The 20,320-nt window shown below is 40.8% G+C and overlaps 1 protein-coding gene across 2 annotated transcripts in view; it reads right to left on the bottom strand.

The window, feature by feature from the left end:
- Window positions 1-464: 464 nt before the first annotated feature.
- The window catches only part of Myocd (myocardin), a 91,852-nt gene continuing 71,996 nt past the window's right edge, over window positions 465-20,320 (bottom strand). For both annotated transcript variants that reach the window (XM_074046854.1, XM_074046855.1), the window contains 7 exons: window positions 19,159-19,409; window positions 18,263-18,416; window positions 9,790-10,725; window positions 7,244-7,387; window positions 6,064-6,192; window positions 3,216-3,273; window positions 465-1,210 (listed from right to left, as the gene is read on the bottom strand). In XM_074046854.1, coding sequence (XP_073902955.1) covers window positions 639-1,210; window positions 3,216-3,273; window positions 6,064-6,192; window positions 7,244-7,387; window positions 9,790-10,725; window positions 18,263-18,416; window positions 19,159-19,409 — 2,244 coding nt within the window. In that variant the 3' untranslated portion in view covers window positions 465-638. The remainder of the gene's footprint in view (window positions 1,211-3,215; window positions 3,274-6,063; window positions 6,193-7,243; window positions 7,388-9,789; window positions 10,726-18,262; window positions 18,417-19,158; window positions 19,410-20,320) is intronic.

Genomic DNA, 20,320 nt, shown 5'->3' with positions numbered 1-20,320 from the left:
AAGTCACTGGGTTGGAACCACTCCAGTGGGAGGGTTTGGAGATAGAGGGACACTGAGTTGATTTTTCTTTACTGGGAATAGATTGAAAATAGACTCTGTAACTGTAACTGGGCCTGGCTGCTCTTTTGAAAGATAGATAATGGAGAGCCAGGAAGCGGTCTCTACCATGGATGTGTCTTCCATAACCTTTGAGGGCCTGGCTTCTTTGTACTCCCCAAAGTCTTCTATGTTTTCTTTCCATAGTATGCCTAGTGAATTCACATCAAAAGCTTACAGTGTGAGCTTATGCCCCAACAACGCCTGAGAAAATCTATGGGCTGGAAAAAAATTGATATTAGAAAAGGCAGTGAAAGAATTTTTTCTGGCATTCTTAATTTGAGAAAGCACATTTTAAAATGCATTTCTGAAATTATTAACAGTTACTGAATGTTGGTAAATAGTACATTTCATATATATATATATATATATATATATATATATATATATATATAAAATGTTTTTTAAATGACTCCTGCTTGTACTTCTCGATTGTCACAGAAGTTTCCATTGCTTCCTTAGGATGACATAAGTAGTTACAGTTGTGCGCTTCTCCTGTGGTGTTCCTATTGGTCTTCCTTAGCACTGGTGCCCCCAGCATCTTACCACTGCTGTAAGTGAAGGTCCATGGGGGAATTCAAATTGAGATCTGTAACATCCAGGAAATCAATGTTGAAGATGCTGGGGCCACTGGTGGCCAGGGAGCTGAAGCCTGGTGTGGAACTAGGTGGAGTGAGGTCCAGCCACTCCATGGTTTCCCAAGGAGACTCGGTGAAGCTTAGTTGCAGCCCACTGCTGTCCACTGAAGAGGGTGAAAACTGGGTCTGCATGGGGGAGAGGGGGCCTGGCAAGATCTCATGTGTGTTAAAGAGCTCTTCTGCAGACTTCCCTGAGAAGCCATCCATGACCCCCTCGAAAGGAGGCTCCTCGCTCCCAAGTTTGAGAAGGGTAACTTCGCTCACCTTTCCAGTGGGGCTGTGGGAATTTAATAAGACTTCCAGGTGCTCATCACTGTCGGTGGCATAGTGATCAAAGGAGAGCTGGCCTCCTGAAGATGCCTGTTCAAAGGAGGCTGAAGACTTGGGGAGGACTGCAGTTGGGCTGCGGGAGGACCCGGGTATCTTTGGGACTTTTTGAAGACATGAATGATCTTCTCTGGCATCAGCTGGCATTTCTGTTGGCAAAACATAGTGCAAATTGTTACATCACTTCAAACTGAGTGCTTGGATGAAGGAGTGGCACTTAGACATTGATAGTGCATCCTTCCCTGCTTATCACTCCTCCCAGTCTCCTCCCTAAATCGCTCTCTAAGTCTCCATTTCTCCTTCCCTTGGGTATCTCCCCAAATCCTCTGCTCTGGAACTTATACTCTGTGATGATCAAACTCTCTTCTCTGAAAGATCCTTTGCCTCCTCCTCATCTCACCATTGGCTGTCCTCTGAGAATGGTACATCTTCCCTTATCCTCTCTGTGGGGGCCAGAAGGTGAGGGGTCAGGTGCAATCCCACTGCCACTTTTCTGATTGTTACCCTTCCTCCTTCTTACCACTCCTAAGCAGTTTTGGGAGCTGCCCTCTTCCTTCCCATCCCCAGAGGGATAAGGAGGCCTTGGTCACACCTCCTTATCCAATGAAGACTCCATTCCCTACTTCACTGCCTTTTTGTTCCTTCACATTTTCTCATTCTCTGTGACTTAGAATTCTCAAAATCATCCATTGTCCACACTGACCTCTCAGTGCCTTGTCCTAAACCCCAGGGTTGCCTGAATTCCTTCTCTGCTGGAACCTTAGATCTATCCCAGCACACTTCTTCCTTCTGAAAGCTCCATTTCAAACAAAATTTCCCACTCTCTGTCCATCTCCCCATCTCTCCAGCTCCCGTATTAAGTACCTGGGACAATAATTTCTCAGTCACTTTGAGTCACTCCAATCCACTGACTTCACTATTTTATCTCTGTGCACCAGCAACTTCTATATCATCTTCTTCCTTGTGTAGTCTTTGTTTTCTAATCCACTGTTATAGTTACTGTCTTGCAAATGCCCTCAGCTCTCTTGCCCTTCTTTCCTTTTGCTATACCAGCCTAGCAAGGATTCGCATCTGTATGAGCCTCACCATCTGCTTTGTTAGAACCTACCCAAGTTATCTGGATGTTGGATGGGAAAAATTACACAGCTAAGCTAATGGTTTTCACTTTAAATTCATGGTATCAGGCTTACCATTGGCATTGACTATTGTTCAACAATCGTCCTAGAAAACTTGACCCATTCATGATTAACTTGTAACTGTTCTCTCCTTGACTCCCCTTCATTTTCCTTTGCCCCTCACTATTCTCTGACCTTGCCATATACTTCATTTTAAGAAGGGTCCTTTGACACAAATTCTCACTTTTTCATCACAAGGCTTATATACACACATACACCTGTACACATCTCTTTCTTCTTCCTTCTTGTTATAATAGGAAGTATTCATTTACTTGCTATTGTCCATCTCCCTTACCAGATATACTCCATAGAGGTGGGGAGTTGGCTGGTGGAGAATAGACTCTAGCATAATTCTTGGCCACTCCTTCTCCTTGGCCAACTCCTTCTTTAAGGGTTCAGCCCTGAAGTCTCTTTTTTTTAAACCTATATGTACCCTCCTTAGATCCTCTCATTCATTTGTGGTTTTCAAATTCTAGGCACATACTATGTAATGTATTTCAAAATAAATGAATGAGTTAAAAAAAGGGGACAAAAAAGAATATCTTGATTACTCTTTATTGCTAAGTTGAATAACATTTAAGCATGAATGGACCATCCAGTAGAAGATGACCAACTGAATTTCAGTTTGAGTAGCTAGCACAGCATTTTCATTATCTGGTTGTTTTCACTTATAATTAAAAGACAGAGACATTGAGATTTGAACTGCAGAGAGAAATGATATAGCAAGGGAAAATATTTAAGAAAACAGGGATTAGGATAAAAAATAATTGGCAAAAAGTGTTTCTAGCATGAAGGCATCCCCAGTGTTTCTTTTGTATGCTCCCAAAGTGTGCCTCAAGTTCTGAGGAAGTAACTTTCTGCCTGCAGACCACCTGGTGCACCTGACTCAGTGTGCACCTGACCTTGGTCTAAAACATCATGTTCTTGAGTATGTACATGTGCAGAGGATCCTAACATGCATGAAGCAAGGTAGTCTTACCTCCACTTTCAATGAGGACATCCAGGAGCTCATCCATCTGCTGACTTCGTGTCATTTGCTGTTGCAAATTAACCAAAGGAGAGCAAAGAGTTTAAATTAAAGGTGGTTTCTTTTGTCTGTAAACTTTTGAACTATTTTTGTTTAAGGATTCTTTTTACAAATTGTAGTAAAATACACGCAACATAAAATTTACCACTTCAATCATTTTAAGTGCACAGTTCAGTAGCACTGAGAACATTCACATTTTTGTGCATCCATCACCAGAGCTCTTTTTATCTGCAAAACTAAAACTCTGCAACCCATTAAACAATAACCTCCTGAGCTGCCCTTTCCTCAACCCCAGAAACCACCATTCTACTTTCTGCCCGTGAATTTCACTATTCTATCTCTCTTATCGAAATGAAATCATACAGTGTTTTTTCCTTTTGTGATCTGTTTCACTGTCTTTAAGGTTCATGTATGCTGTAGCATGTGTCATATCTTCCCTTTCTAAAAAAAAGACTGAATAATATTCCATAGTGTGGATTTTGTTTATTTGTTCATCTGCTAGATGAATGGCTACTTCCATCTTTTGGCTATAGGGAATTATACTGTCATGAACTTGGTTATACTGACTCAAGGTTTTTTTTTTACTATGTTTGAGTAAATCTCAGTATACATTTTAGGCAGGCAAACTATTGAATGAAATAATCCACTTCAACAAGAGAAGGAGAAAAGGAGGGAGAATGCTTTCCAGCACAGAATAGGTACTTTGTTGCTTGAGAAGTTTCCATCCTAGGAGTGGGGCATCTTAAACACAGTGAATACCCTTTTCTGACTCTAAAGTGAATTGAATCTGCCTGTTGTTTGGCTGCTGTGGATATGTCTGAGGAACTTGGCATATCCTTGGTTCCTCTTTTCAAAAGCTTGCATGACCCGTGGACCCTCGTGAGTACACCTTCTCCTTTCTGCTCTCTGTTAAGTGGACTCTTATCTCTGAAAGTCCACTTTGCCTTTTTTTCCTATTGAAACAGTGAAGGATCAGCTGTTTCAGATGCCAGGGAAAGGAGGATAGGGACAACAAAGGTACCTGTCCCTCTCACTCCTCTGAAAGTCCAAAGCCCAAGTACATGGGTATCAATAATTGATATGGATGAGAACTCCGTTCAAGAATGAATCATTTGCCAGTCCAGAAGCTACCATGTGCCTGAAGAGTTTTGCAGATAACATCAATGAGCCAGATAAGAGAAGAATTGTTGTTTGGCAGAAAAGTGGTGTTCACATTGTTGCCGGATTCCCGAATTTTTCAGAAATGAGAAAACCCCACTTTGCACAGCAACTGACCTTTAACACACTCTTTACACCAAAGAAAATCTTACTCTGACTTGTTTGGGTCTTGGGATACCAGTCAGGAGGCAGCAACTATTGTACATGCCCTTTTCTGGGTTGAGAACATGTTCAGGGTTATCTGATGTCATATCTAAGATCAAGCCATTTGAAATACAGTCATTCATCACTACTTTCAGGGCATTGGTTTTAGCACACACATACACCCTTGAATACCCAAATCCTTAGATGATCAGGTCCCTTAAATGAAAGGATGTGGTATTTGCATAGAATCTGTATACATCTTCCCGTATATTTTAAATCATCTGCAGATTACTTAAGTTATCTGATGCAGTGTAAATGCTGTGTGGTTGTTTGGGGGAATAATGACGAGAAAAGTCTGTATATCTTCAGTACAAGTACAACCATCATAGGTCTAATACAGTACATGAACAGGAGATAAGGCAAGTAGTGTTCAAACACTACTGGAGTGCTGGAGGGAGACAGAAGAACAGCAAAGTGTCAGGAGACCACCACTTCATTCACATGGATTCAGCATGTGCTTGTTGGGTGGCAAATTCAAGTTTTGCTTTTTTGGCACTTTCTGGAATTATTTTTCTTAACATTTTTCATGCACAGCTGGTTGAATCCAGACACAGAGGGCTGACTCCATATGATCATTCGTTATCTTTTTCTTACTTTTTATCTTGAAACTTTCCAAGTGCAAATGAAAGTAGAAGAGACAATGATCCTACTGCAGTCATTACTTGGATTCAACAACTATCAGCTGGGACCACTGAATTTAAAGCTAGGAAGAACCTTAGAAAGTATTTCCCTGACAACTGTTCTAACATATTTGAGTACTTACCAAAATTCCAAACAATGTGATAGGTGCTAGATTATCTAGAATCCTTACAAAGTAAATATCATTCCTATTTTATAGAAGGGAAGGTAAGTGTGTGCCTAACCTCAGTGGCAGTTGTAGGCGGCAGAGCCAGCACTAAGGCCAGGCCTCCTGGAAGCCAGCCCAGCCCCTTTTCCTTGTGTCACTCAACTTCACAGATGCTCCTTGGATTATACTGGAGTTATATCAAGTAATACCATAAGTCAAAATACATTGAGTACACTTGACCTATGGAGCATCCTAGCTCTACAGCACAGTACACTATAAAGTCTGGGTTGCTTCCTCTCCTGATTGTGTGGTTGACTGGGAGCTGTGGCTCTTCACAGCTGCCCAGCATCTAGAGGACTATATTGCATATTGCTAGCCCAAGAAAAGATCCCAGTTCAAAAATGCAGCTTTGACTAAATGCGTATTATTTCATACCACCATGAAGTTGAAAAGTAGTAAGTTGAACCATCCTAAGTTACAACCATCTGTGTTGCAATATCTTCTATAGCTAGGGTGTAGATACCTTGCTCAGTCTGTTGGGGAGGTGCCCAACACACTCAATATTGGAATTTATAAACTGTATGAAGCTTAATACTATAAAAAATGTCTGCTGAGTCCATCTATTTTTCCATTAAGAATAAATATGGTTACCTGCTTTACTGCATCTTCATAGGATGGAGGTTGGGTGATCTCTGAAACTGTTGAACTTGACTTAGAAAAGGTTGGGGATGGAATTGAAAACTTTGGCCCCACCTTATCAGAAGAGTGTAAACCAGCCATCTGCATGTGGGTAAAATACAGAGAAAGGTATTCAATTCATGTGTCAGAGGAGGTACTGCTTTCTGTTCTAGAAATTACTAGCTACATTCAGAGAAAATGATCTGAAGCCAAATAATAATCATAAAAGCCAGAGATAAGAAAATAACAAATGTCTCTATTACACTAAAAATAGTATGTATCTCTGTGGATTTATTGCTGGCTGCAACTTAGTGTGGGACCCTCACTGATACATTTCCTTCTCTGAGATACCTTAGAGAAAACAATAAAAGAAAAAAAAATAAAACAAGAATCCACTCCAATACAAAGATGTTCTCTTAGGAGAAAACAAGATGAGAAAAGGAAATAAAATAAGAGCCCAGTCCAATGCAAGGTGGTTCACCAACCCAGAAATTTGCAGAATAATTCATTTCTCAGGTCAATTTATTCCAAACTGGATCTATTTTCAAAGTCAGAGACACTGCTGGGCTGTCTCTTCCTGAACTAGCTGCTAGGAGTGTGCTCTTCCATGGAGAGCCAGGCCATGTCAGGGTCTCTCTCCTTTTGCCAGTGTCATGACTAGCTTATGCTTGTGTCCTTCCTACTGCTCCTTCTTTGCCCTCAGAACTCCTCATGTCTTAGACCCTTCCCATCTCAGATTTCATCCACCAGCTAAAGTGCATCATCTCTTCCTTTTCCCACAGAGATATGGCACTGGGATCCCAAATTCCTGCATCCCTCCAGTTCTTTCCAAGAGTCCTTTTACCCCCCTCTTTCTTCAATTCCAATTTCCAATTCCATAGAAACCCATCTGTGTTGGTGTTTTGCAAATATGCTATGGCCATTTTAGTCATCATGGTTTCTGGGATGACCTCTAGAAATGACAGCCTGGGATACTCCCTCACTCATATTTGTATATCCATTGCAAGGCATTTCAAGTGGATTTGTTTCTCTCTGAAATGAAATTTTCCCCTGCCTTTGAGCCTCATCACTTGCTTTAGAGAATGGAGACCATAGACTAGAGAGGAGGTGATATGGATCCCAGGTTTCAAACTTCTTTTTTTCAGATACTTACCTTTGGCTGTACAACTGGGCTTTTGGGACAAGGGTTGCTCCCAGCACCATGACTACTGTCTGCTTGGGCTCCAGAGAAAGAGGAATAGAGGCCAGAAGAAAGCGGGGAGAAGCTTGGAGGATGGCCATCATGTGCCCCTGAGTTCTGTATGAAAGAAGAAGTGACAAATTAAATGGCTAGCAGCATATTGAGGGTGGCTTTTGCTGACACTTCTGATTCCTGTCCTCTGGCTCTGGTGTCTTATCTTTACAAAGATCTAAATTCCATTAGCAAATGAACTTGCGTAAAACCTGGCTTTGTACTTACCACCTACTGTTCACAAACGTCCAGTGACTCTCACTTACCCACAGTGTTGGATCTCCATGTCTACCCTGGATGAGTGCTCAAGACCCTATCGTCTGGGGCTATTGCTTCTACAGGCTTAGATCCTGTACTTCCTGCCAGGAACAGCACACTCCATGCATTCTACCTCCCTGTCTTTGTTTATAAGGAATGTTCTTTTCCTCCTCAGACTTTCCAAATAATTCTTCAGCTTCGTGGACAAAGGACATGTCTTTGCTGATCACTTTCATCTAGTCTTCTTCTTTTAAATGCTACACTTCCTATAAAGTCCAATCCCTTCACAAAACCTTCCCGCACTTTTCTAACTCTTTGTGAGCAATCTTCTCTTCCCCACCTATGTTGTACAGCATGATTTAACACCGTAGCCACAGATCAGTCATGATAGCTATATCGTTCTTTGTCTTTTCATCATGAAATTGTTAATATCTTATACAGAGTCTCATCAGAGTGGAAATTATGGCCCAGAGAAGTGTCTCAAAAACTATTTTTGCCTTTGTTACATAGGACACTATGCATGAAATATAAGGCTTATTAACAATGATGATAAGACATTTTTGTTCCTATTCCTCCCAGAGTGCCTCCCCTCGAAAGTAAGTATCACTCTTTTAATGTGTTAGTCTGGTGGATTTGTAAAAATATACTCTAATTACCTTTGACCACACTTCATCCTCCCGGGGTAGCAATATCCAATGTGAAAAGGGCATGGACCTCAGTATCAATTAACCCTGGGCTCACGTGATGCCGAGCAATGGCTTTAACTTCCCTGGGCCTCATTTTCCTCAGTCTCAAATAAGGAATCATAGGAGCTCATAGGGTTGTTGTGACAATGAATGAAATTACTTATCCTCGTGCTTCTTTATACTTGGCACGTGGCAGGCATCCAATCAATGTGGGTTTTGTTCCAATCATTTTTCTAATAATGTAGATCTCAGAAGCTTTTGATAATATAATTTTCTTTTTCAAATAGACTCATAGACTTTCCTAATAATTCTTCAGCTTCATGGACAAAAGGAAAGTCTTTGCTGATCAAGTTGGTCTAGTCTGTTTTTGAATTATGAGTCTAAGTCATCTCCTGCAACTCTTCTCTCACTCTGCTCCAGCCACACTGGCCTTTCTGATCCTTGAATGTTCCACATGTGCTCTTACCTCAGGGCTCTTGCACTTGCAGTTCCTCCTATGCCTTCACCCCAAATATTTGCAAGACTTTCTCCTCAAACGTCCCTGGTCCTTTTATTCAAGATTGCACATTTCCAAACCTCTCAAACAAACAAAACCCCCTCTCTGTTCTTTCTCTATATTATGTACCATCTTCTAACACATCACATAATTTAATTTTTAAAATTTTGCTTACTGTCTACCTTCCCATGAGAATTAAATATTTCCAATATGTGGACCATTACACAAGAGAAGAATAAGGTGTGGTAATTTCCCTTTTGACTCTCTCTCTTTCTCTCCCTTCCTCTTTCTTCTTCCTTTCTCTCTCTCTCTCTCTCTCTCACTCTTTCTCTTTCTCTCTCTCTCTCTCTCTTCCTCTCTCTCTCTCTCTCTCTCTCGGTGCTAGGAATTATATTTAGGGTCTTGCACATGGTAGTCAAGTACTCTACTACTTGGACTAACCCCCCAGCTCTTTTGTTTTTATTTTTATTTTGTTTAGTGTTTTTTTTGAGACAGGCTGTTGCTAATACCTTTACCCAGGCTAGCCTTCCTCAACCTCCTTAGTAGCTGGGATTACAGATGTGTTCCTCTATGCCAGCTTGCTTTTTGTTCTCTTGATACAATGATTTGGGCTATAAGGGTTGTCACCAATAAGTGAGGAGAACTGTGGTCAGCAAACTACAGCCCACAAGCTAAATTTTGTTCACTGCCTGTTTTTGCAAATAAAGCTTTATTGGACCCATATGCATTCATTTACAAGATGATGACTGTGTACATGATACAAGAGCAAATCTGAGTACTTGCGACATAGATTGTGTGACCTGCAAAGCCCATCTGGACTTGATAGAAGTTTGTGAACCTTGTCTTAGGAGATAAGCAAGTTGGGTCTACTGTGAAGGTCTGTGGGTTGCAGTGTTTGGGAGTTCCTCCTGGCCTTCTCGAAAATCCTTTAACTCCCAAATTCTAACATCAGCTCTCTAGTGGTTGGAAAACCACCTCCTACTTCCTGAAAGAGAGAGACCCTGGGTGTTGTACAAAGATGTTCTTACCTTTGTGGTGCACACCTGGCTGTTGATGGGTGAGGAGACCCTGTGCCCTTCCCCCTGGGTCCCAGAAGATGAAGGTAGGAAGTAATGGTTGTTAGGTGACGGGGGCAGACTGATGTGCTGAGGGCTCTTCACAGCCCCGAGTGGTGAATGCTGGGGGGAGCACTGAGGACTGAGAAATGTGGAGGAGAGTACATTGGTTTGATCTGAGGATTCCACACAGTGAGTGTTCCCAAGGGGCAGGAGATGAGCATCTTCACAGGCCACTGGTTGGCTCTCTGAGTTGCTGCTTTGTCCTTTCACAGATATTTGCTGGGATGCAAAAGGACAGCTAGAGACAGCATCTTCCTGCTTGATGGGGGTGGCCAGGAAAGGCAGTGGCTTCTTCTCAGGACAGTTGCTGCTTTTCTGCTTCTGCAGCTGCATCCTCAGTTCCTCCACCTGCCTTTGCTCTTGCTGCAGTTTCCAGGTGAGCTCATTTATCACTTTTTGCTTCTCCACCAGCATCTTGTCCTTCTCTGAGTCCAGCCCATCCAGCTCAGAGGGACCAGAGCCCCCATTTAGGCTGCTCATAAGACTTTCCTCTGTGCACACATGTGCTGGGGATGGGTGCAGGCCAAAGGACGGGGAGGCATCATTGAAGGTGTCAGGCAGGGACCCAGCCACTGACAGGTCAGATGAGGCAGGGGATATAGGCGGGCTGGAGCTGGTGCTGCCAAAGTGGTAGAAGCCATTGGATAAGGCACTGGTGGAAGGGGATGATTGGTAATTGGGCAGTGTGTTGGGTGTAACAGGAAAAGTGACAGTTGTTATATCTCCAAAGTTGGGCACAGCATTGCCAGAACAGTCCTGGAAGGGTCGAAGCCGGTCCATGAGGGCAGTCTTGGTTCCTGACACAGGCAAGCCCCGTATTCGAAGCTGTTGTCTTAACTCAGAGACCTAAGGAAACCAGGATGTGATTAGTGTGCTGTCTAATGGCAATATTTTAAATTGTGTTTTTAATATTAAATTTAACATATCACATGGAATTTTACAATATTCACTTCTCTCTTTTTAAAAATACTTTTCTAATTTCCTCTCCTACCTCTATTATAATCATTTCTTCACAATTTTACCAATCCATTTTTTTAACATCATCTTATACAGATGCTTCTCAACATATGGGATCATGTTCCTCCATAAGCCCAATGTAAGGTGAAAATGCGTGGCACACACCTAACCTACCCAGAATGCTAGCTTAGGAGCACAGTGTGCCTTAGAATGTTGGCTTGTGCTTGTGACCACAGGGTCGGCTGGGAGCCAGGTCATTGTTGACCAGCATCGTGAGAGAGTGTTGGAATTAATAACCCTTTGGTGCCTAAAACAGACACACAAGATACAAAAAATCTTGACAAGGCAATTTCTCTTGATCAAGAGGGTGAAAGCATGTGCTCACTCCAGCTGAGCAAACATGCAAGCACAAAATGGCTGACAGTGGCTCCTCCTTATATACCTGACACAGTTGTACTTGTTCCTCATCTGGGATTTGTCCAGGTCAAAGGTTCACAATCTTCCCTGACTGGCTAAAAGGCTTGGGGGATGGTTTAGGACGTACAGTTTTGTGGGCAATGGAGTTGTACAGGAATCCGGAAGAAGAAGCAATGACCCTTTAAACATGCAAGTCACCTAAGACAGTGACCTGAGGGATTTTTAAGTGATCTAAGAGGGTAACAAATACTTTGATAGAAAAGATCATTTTTCTTACAAGAGGATCAGATAAGTGACCAGCATTCTTACTGATCAGGATCAGATAAGTGCATTGTTAGCCCAGCAGAAGTGCAAAATTCAAAATTTAAAGTATGATTTCTATTGGCTTTGTATCATTTTGTACCATGATAAAGTAAAAAATCATTAAGTCAAACCATTGTAAGTAGGGGACCATTTGCACCACGTTTTCATAGCTTTAGGGTCATGCAATGTGGAACCTACATGTACATGAATGGTGGAAGTCATCTAATCTGCTTCCCTCCAACCCCCACCCTGGTCCCTGTCCTTTTCTGTAGATGAGGAAACTTGTCTTGCGTAGACACAAGCCCTTCAGCAGCAATTCCCAAACAAATCATCCTCTTTCTCAAACCTGCATGCATATTTGAGCCCCTGGAGGGTGTGGCCACAGATCATGCCCCACTTTGGAGTTCTGGTTCAGTAGGTCTGGGGTGGGGACCCAGATCCCATGTTTCTAACGAGTTTCCAAGAGAAATATCAAGAGATATTGATGCTACTGGTCCCCAGACCAGACTTTGAGAACCATGGCTCTACATTAACATTTTGGCCTTAATTTCAATGACTGACTGGATAACAGTCACGTATTGAGAGACACTATGTGGTGATGAGTGCATCAGGTTCAAACTCTGGCCCTGCCTGCTACTAGCTGTGTGGTCCTCTGTGCATTTTCTGTGCAATGGGATAATAATATCTGCACAGTGCATTTTTGTAAGGGTGCACATGGCTTAAACTTTGTGAAGCAATTGGAATACTGTCTAGAAAATGGTTGTGCAATGCAAGGGCTTGCTATTATTAGTACATTGATTAGCATGTCATTAATTCATCATTGCATTTCTTATGTCATAGATTGGAAATTAAAATACACACAAATATGGGAACTGGTTAAATAAACAATTATGCATGCAAATAATCCATCAAGATAGATGCTGTACATAGTTGTTGAAATTGGATAATGAATAATTTTTTATTAAGTGAATGAAAGCTTGAATTGATTCTATTTTTAAAACAAGTAATATGCATATATATCTGAACCTATGTTGGCATGTGAAAATATCTAGATAAATGATGGTAAAGTGTTGACAAGGGTTCTACTTATCATTAGTTTCTAAATATTCCAAATTACTTTTATGATTAAAGCAGGAAACATTAAACACTTAAGATTCAATAATTCTGTGAAATAGAATATGTAGCTGGGTGCCAGTAACTAACACCTGTACTTTTAGCTATTTGGGAAGCTGAGATCAGGAAGATTGTGGTTTGAGGCCAGCCTGGGCAAATAGTTCATGAGACCCCCCCCCCATCTCCAAAATATCCAGAACAAAATGGACTGGAAGTGTGGATCAAGCTATAGAGCACCTGCTTTGCAAATGCTAAGCCCTGAGTTCAAACCCCAATCCCACCAAAAAACCAACCAAACAAAAACCCCAAAAAGCAATATGTAGGGAGTTCATTTGAAACTCTGCAGGGAAAGATCTTTTTAGCATAAAGGCAAATGAAGTAATCATAAAGGTATTGACAGGGTAGGCATGGTGGCTCATGCCTATAATCCTAGCTACGTGGGAAGCCGAGCTCAGGAAGATTGTGGTTCCAGGCTAGCATGGACAAAAAGGTTGTGAGATCCTGTTTCAACCAATGATTGGGGGCTATAATGTGCATCTGTCATCCCAACTACATGGGAAGGCACAAACAGGAAGATTGTGGCTGAGGCTGGCCTGGGCAAAAAGTGAGAATCTACATGAAAAAAAACTAAGAGCAAAAAGAGCTGAGGGCATGGCTCAAGTGGTAGAGTACTTGCCTAGCAAGCATGAGGCTCTGAGTTCAAACCCCAGTACTACCCCTCAAAAGACAACCAAAATTTAAAAACTCTAAGACAAAAAGCCACAAACGAAATCCAAGTCCAAATAGCAATCCCGGAAAAAACTAATTGCAGCACAGATACTAAAGTGTTAAAAACTTGAATGTATCAAATGTGCTTACTGATAAAAAAGAAAAATGTTGACACCTCACATATAAATTGGGGAGGGATATGATCCAGCTCTTCATAAACAAAAATGAAATATTTTAAGTGGCCAATAATGTATCATCACTAATAATTCAAGAAATGCAAATAAAGTAATCAATCTGTTTTCATTAGATTGAGAAATGAGTAGTAACCCTTTGCGTTAGTGAAGTAGTAGCAAAAATAAATAAAAATGTTACAAAGGCTATGGTCTTTTTTATTGCTTTCCTTCTCAAGGTATGGTCCTGGGACTGGCAGCGTAGACCATATCTAGGAGCTGGTTAGAAATGTGGACCCCCAAGTCTTTCCCCAGACCTACTGAGTCAGAGTCCGCCCTTTAAAGAGCCCAAGTGGGGAGAGCGTGGGCGTGGGGGACTGGGGGGAAGAAATGACCCAAACAATGTATGCACATGTGAATAAATGAATAAAAAAAATAAAGAGCCCAAGTGACTCATGTTCATGTTAGTATCTGAGCAAAGGTGCTTTAACATGCTGCTCCTCCAACAGATGGGAACAGATGCTCAGGACAGAAATTCCATAATACCTATCAAGAACATTTAAAAATATTAATGTATTTACCCCAGGAATGTCACACCTATGTAGTTAGCCTGGAGAAGTAACCAGTGACATTAATAAGTATATATACAGAGGTCAGTGAAATCATATTTTGAATAACAAAAATTTGGCAGACAGCTAAATGTCCAAGAATGGAATGCTAACTAGGTGACTGCTATTAAAAATAAGACTTTTATTGAATATTACAAGTTTTGAAAAATGTTCGTGATGTGTTAAAGAAAGCATGTCAGAAATTTATGGGTACACAGTTATTTAAAATAGTTATTGTGAAACAAAATATGTTTATATGCATTTTAAGTCTAAAAGGAAATATAATCTCATGCTTTCTGAGTCTTGTCTATTAAAATACTGTTTACTTTTCTATATACTCTCATGTTTCAGCTGTGAATATGTGACTTCATAATCAACTAACAGTTATCAAAAAACAATGCTCCAAATTACATCAGTAGTAATATGATATTCTCCCATAGTCTTCCTGGTCATGTATCTTTTTTCTCTCTCTCTCAAGATTTGCTACTTTGAAGAAGGGTAAGATGAAACTCATTATTGTTTTAATTTTGAGTTACTTAAAATTAATGAGTTCTCTGCTTATTTTTAGGATCCGTTCTCTCACTGAATAATTTAAGCTGCATTGTTAAATAATGCAGCTCATACTCTAAAATAAAATGAATACTTGTTGAGTTCAATTTACCTTAAATTCCAGAATATTATGCTGTGTGGGCTTGTTTGAGACAAAGGTTTGTACACAGGTCTTCCTTATATTCAATAGTGTTTTAATCATTTGTGATTTTTTTTAAAAAACTCATTTATGGAAAAATTCAAACACACAAAAGTAGATAAAAAAGTATAATGAACCCATATATTCATCAGGTAACTTCAACAATTATCATCTTATACCAATCTTGCTGTTTTTACATCCTAAACTGTTTTGTCCAACTTTCTTAAATTATTTTGAAACAAATGATATCATTTCACCTTTAAATATGTTGGTATCGATCTCTAAAAGATAAGTACTCTTAACAAACATAGATACAATACCATATCACACCTTAAAAATGGACAGCTGTTTCTTATTAGCCAATTTTCAGAGCTCCCAGTTCTTGCTTTCCCTCACTCCAGGTTTTTAGAAATAGGATACCTCCCCCCCACTCAAATCCATGTACTAGGATATCACCATTAATAAGAAGAAATCATACTTTCTTGCTCTTTCCTTTACTTTTATGTAGCAACACAGGATCATTTCCCGAAAATATCACCTTCACTATCTAATCTTCCTGATTACTTTTTTGAGGGTCAGTTTCATAAATTCCTTTTTTTTCTTCCTTCCCACAATGTGATTGCATCATGCAATTCCTTTACTCCTATTCCCTTCCCCTTCTCTCTTGCTCTTTCCCTCTTTATCTCCCTCAATCTCACTTACTTTTCTGTTTTCATCTTTCCCCACACTACACATCTTCTCCACATTCTAAACTTTCTGTCTGCATCCTTCAACAACACAGCTGGGCTGAAGTAGGTGGGAGTATTTCTCACTGATAGAAACCAGCTAGACTTTCTCTCCATAGTCTTCCTCTTACCCTCATCCCAACTCTCCCCAACTGAATGGACTTTAAACCAGCTTCTCATTCTAACCTCCCTGATTCTGCCATTGGCACAACTCTCCCAGGACTTAGGTCCATTCACAGTGAGGAGTCAAACCCAGCCACACTCTCCACTCTATCTCTCCCTTTCCATTCTCCACTCTCATGAGATTTCAAAACCCTTGAAGTCTATCACATAAATAAGTTCGAGCCCCAGTTTTGTCATTTATAAGCTGTTAATTTGCCTATAATTTAGCCTCTTTAAGATTCTGATCTTTAGCTGAACATGGTGGTTCATGCCTGTAATCCCAACTACTCAAGAAGTGGAGATTGGGAGAATCACAGTCAAGGCAAGTTGGGGCAAAAAGTTAGCAAGACCTCAACTCAACTAGCAAGACTGACACAGTGGCAAGTGCCTGTCATTTCAGCTATGCAGGAGACATAGACAGGACAAAGGTGATCTGAGGCTGGCCTGTACAAAACACAAGTCCCTATCTGAAAAATAATCTAAAGCAAAAAGGGCTGGAGATGTGGCTTAAGTGGTAGAGTGTCTGAAAATTAATTCTGATTTTCATTTTCATTTTTAAATTTGGGATGATAAAATTGATCCCACAAGATGTAAATCTATATAGAAGGGCTGGCTTAGAGCTTATGCTAAAAAAAAATGGCAGCTACTATCACCATTGCCATCTCCTTTACCTATCCTAATTACTGTAATTGCCATCAGCCAATGATTCCAATGTGCACATAAAGGGAGACTTTGCTCTCATCAATGCCATCAACATGTCTGTACTATGTTTTTTCCTAAGGCTAAGGCCTCTCCAGTCCTACCTGACCAAGCACTTCCATCCAGAGGTTACCTAGTTAAATTTTTTTATTGTGGTAGAATAAAGTTTTTCATGTAACTATTTTTCAGTGGCATTAGTACATTCGTGTCACTGCTCAATCATCACCACATCCATCTCTAGAACCTTTCTATCATCTCAACATGAAACTCTGTTCCCATTAAACAACAGCTCCTCATGGCCTGTTTTGGGCTCGGGCCCTGGTAACTTCTATTCTACTTTCTGTCTCCATGAATTTCCCTATTCGCCTTATCTCCTACAAGTGGACTCATATGGCATTCATCCTGTCTGGCTTGTTTCACTTAGCATACTACTTTCAAGGTGCGATTGCCTCCTTTATCTCTTTGGATTTACGATTGGGGAGTGGAAGGTTCTTAGCATCTTTTTCTAGGTGTGTAGATGCCAAGTTGAAACAAACTCAACAAGATGAGAGTATTTTTAATCTAAGTGGAGGCAATAGATGAGTCTTTGATTTCAGGACCCATGATAAATTTTATGTACCATGTTGGCACTTGGTAGTCATGGACTATCCTTTAATTTGAAAAAAAAAAAAAAAGCAATCCTACCTTCTCCTCCCCTTCCCCCACAAGAAAATGATGACTGAGTGCTGAGTGTGGAAATGAAGGTGGTCATTAGGATTGATGATGGAGATGGACTGGGACAATGAAGGCTGTCGGGGACTGCTGAGAATGCAGCCTTTCGAAGAAAAAGTGTGAGGTGGTTTGTGGAGAGTAACAGGTGGGGTGGAAAGCAGGCCAACAAATGTAATCGCTGAAAATGAGGCGAGGAATTGAGGGGTATTCACACAGTGGAGGAGTTGCATTCATCTCATCCAGTTTTGCTGGATAGGTGGAGAGATGGCACTCCTGAGGAATTGCTTTGAAACATACCAGGTTCAACTTGAAGTTTGAGGTCATTTCAGTGAACTGAGATCCGTATGGTCTGTGATTTGGAGAAAGTTACTGGTGTACACATGTCATTTAGCAAGTTGTTGCTTCAGGGCAGAAATTCCCAGATTTGGAAATTTAATAGAACAGGACATTTTAAAAATTATATCATTGATGGTGGGTTTACAACCTTGTATCATATTCAATAAGGACTAGATCCTTATTTAATAATATCCTTATTTGATAAAAAGGAACAAATAGAACCCAACCAAACACACTCAACTTCCATCCATTATTGTCATCATTTTCTAATGGAAAGGACATTTTAAACTTAAAGACATGGGGAAGAAATATATACTTTGAATAAATGTGGATTGCACTTAAATGTATGAAAAGTGCTTTGTATGGTTCGAATTTTTCACATTTCACCAGCTATTAGTAGGAATTCATCATGGAATTGGCCACTGGTTTACAGCATTCTGGAAGCTTATGTAGATCACACACCTATATTCTGCTACGCTCTGTCATTTACAGCATTCCATTAGACTCTTATGAACTCATTTATGCAAATGAGGAATCTCAACTGCTGAAAAGGGTAAAGACTAGCCCAAGGTCCTATTGCCTGGGAAAACTGAGCTGGATATAGCTTTGTGCTCTACAGGATGTCTGACCACCATAGCATAATTTTGCCCTCCTCCTAGAGTCTCTCCCCTACTCTTTTCCCACTTCCTATGTTTCACTCAAGAAATCAAGTTTCAAAGATGCCGGTAACAATATGTTGCTATGTTTGTTTAAAAAAAGAAAAGAAAATCATATTAAATCTTATACCTTGAGATCATCCAGGTTAGGTGGGAGTGGGCCTGGTTTGAGGGAAGAGACACCAGTTTGTCCAGAAAAACTGTTTTTGACAGGGGACAGAGAGGTATTGCTCAGTGGTGTTGAAGAAGAGTTTGAATTTCTAACCATCTGCTCATTTGGTTCTCTAAAAAACAAACAAAGAGGCACTTAAAATACAATCAAACATGTATGGAGTTGCTTACATTTGGATGGGATCACAGAGTAATTGCCTGCAATAATCCAGCAGGATCCAAATTGGCAGAAGAGGATAGGGTTAGGAGAAACAGCACAGGCTAGAGGGCAAGTGACAAAAGACACTCAAGCTTCCCTCTGGAGAGACCTGAGAGAATGGTGGAGACTGTGGCACTGGGAATGTAGGTATCCACCCATGATTTAGCTAACACACTGCTCTGCCTTCTGAAGCTTGACTGTTCAGTGTTCAGCCTCATTGCAAGTATGACCTAAGTGTGACCAGAGACAGGTGGTTTTTTATAGGTAAGAATGTTGACCATCTACAAAGTGGCCTAGCAGGGTGGTCACACAGTCTGGGCTTAGCAGTCAATTTCTGAGGTTGTCACTCAGGTATCCAGCTCTGTTGTTTCCCTAAGTAAAAATGTATTAAAATTGTGAGATTGCCAATAATACTTCTTAGATATTCCATGATTCCATTTCTCCAAAGAGCATTGATTTGTTTGTTTCCTCCCAGCTTTATGGTCCTGAAAAGGTGTGCATGGTTTCTAAAGAAAGTCACAGTCCAAACATACAGATGAGAAAACACTGGCTGGGTCCCCTGGTGCTGTCGCCCTCCCCTGCCTTGCACACTTTGGTCAGTAGAAAGGCATTCCCCACCTGTGCTGGCAATACCAACCCAGGCTTGTTGGACTCACTTGAGCTGTGTTTGGTGCATTCCAGGGTAGCTGAACCGGTGCTGCTGCTGTTGCTGCTGGCTGAGGATCTGTAGCTGCAGGAAGAGCTGCTGCTGCTGGAGCAGCCGGGCGTAGGCTGAATCCATGGGCGGTGGGGACTTTTCTGCCTTCTGGTCTGGCGGAATGTACTGGTGATATTTGAGCTTCTTCACCTTTGGCTTGGGGTCCTTGGGCTTTTTGTGGCGGTTCTTACTGTCACCCAAGGACTTGGACTGCAAAGAGGATGAGGAAGTGGCATGTGCTTTTAGGGGATGGATGAGAATGGCTAGGCATCATACAATGAATTTTTTTCTAATGCACCTAAAATCCAAGAACAAAGATGCAATGCACAGAGTTCCCACAACATTAATGTATCCAATGGGGAAATCTACTACAAAAGCATCACCCTGGAAGGATTTGCCTTAATCCTGGGACCTTACATCTTAAAAGGGCTCCAGGAGTCTTTCTTCCCTGGAGTAGAATCAGGGAATGTAAGCCTGAGTTTCAATGAGTGCCTTCTCCTAACCTAAAGCCAATGGATAGTTTAGCATTCCAATTTGGGGATTATTCCTAAGACAGTGCTTTCACATTTATACTATAGTCACCTTTAGGTAAGCACATAGCAAATGGTCTTATTAGTGACTTAAATTAAGAAGTTGAGATTGTCTTTATAAATCCAGAATGTGCTTCTCCATTGCTTTGGGTGGAAAATAAAATAGACTTTTGCAATTGCCTTCACCCACCGTCCACTGCCCCATCAAACATAATCAGGAAGTGACACCCTCAGAAACGTAAAGAAATTCTCTACTTATTTGGGGAGGGTTAGTTACCCACTGGAACTCTTCCCAGAAGTTGCCCACTGTAGACGATTTGGATACAGTAAAGAAAGTTAGGGGTGTAGGCTTGGAAATTAAGAAAAAAAATTGAAAATGGTACAATTATTTAGGCTTACTACATTTCAATTCCATCACATAAAAATTGGGGAAGATATTCTCAACTTTGTATCTTAGTAATCGATATAAAGACTATAAAGGATAATAATGACCTAATAACAGGTACTCAACAAACTGGGTGATTCTATCCATAACCTACATATATTAAGGCACCAAAAGGCCTCCATATATCAGGAAGCAATTGAGTCCAT

Source organism: Castor canadensis, chromosome 11, assembly GCF_047511655.1.
Source record: "Castor canadensis chromosome 11, mCasCan1.hap1v2, whole genome shotgun sequence".
NCBI lineage: Eukaryota > Metazoa > Chordata > Mammalia > Rodentia > Castoridae > Castor > Castor canadensis.
Note: the sequence above shows the minus strand (reverse complement) of the source record. Positions and strands in the feature narration are given on the sequence as shown.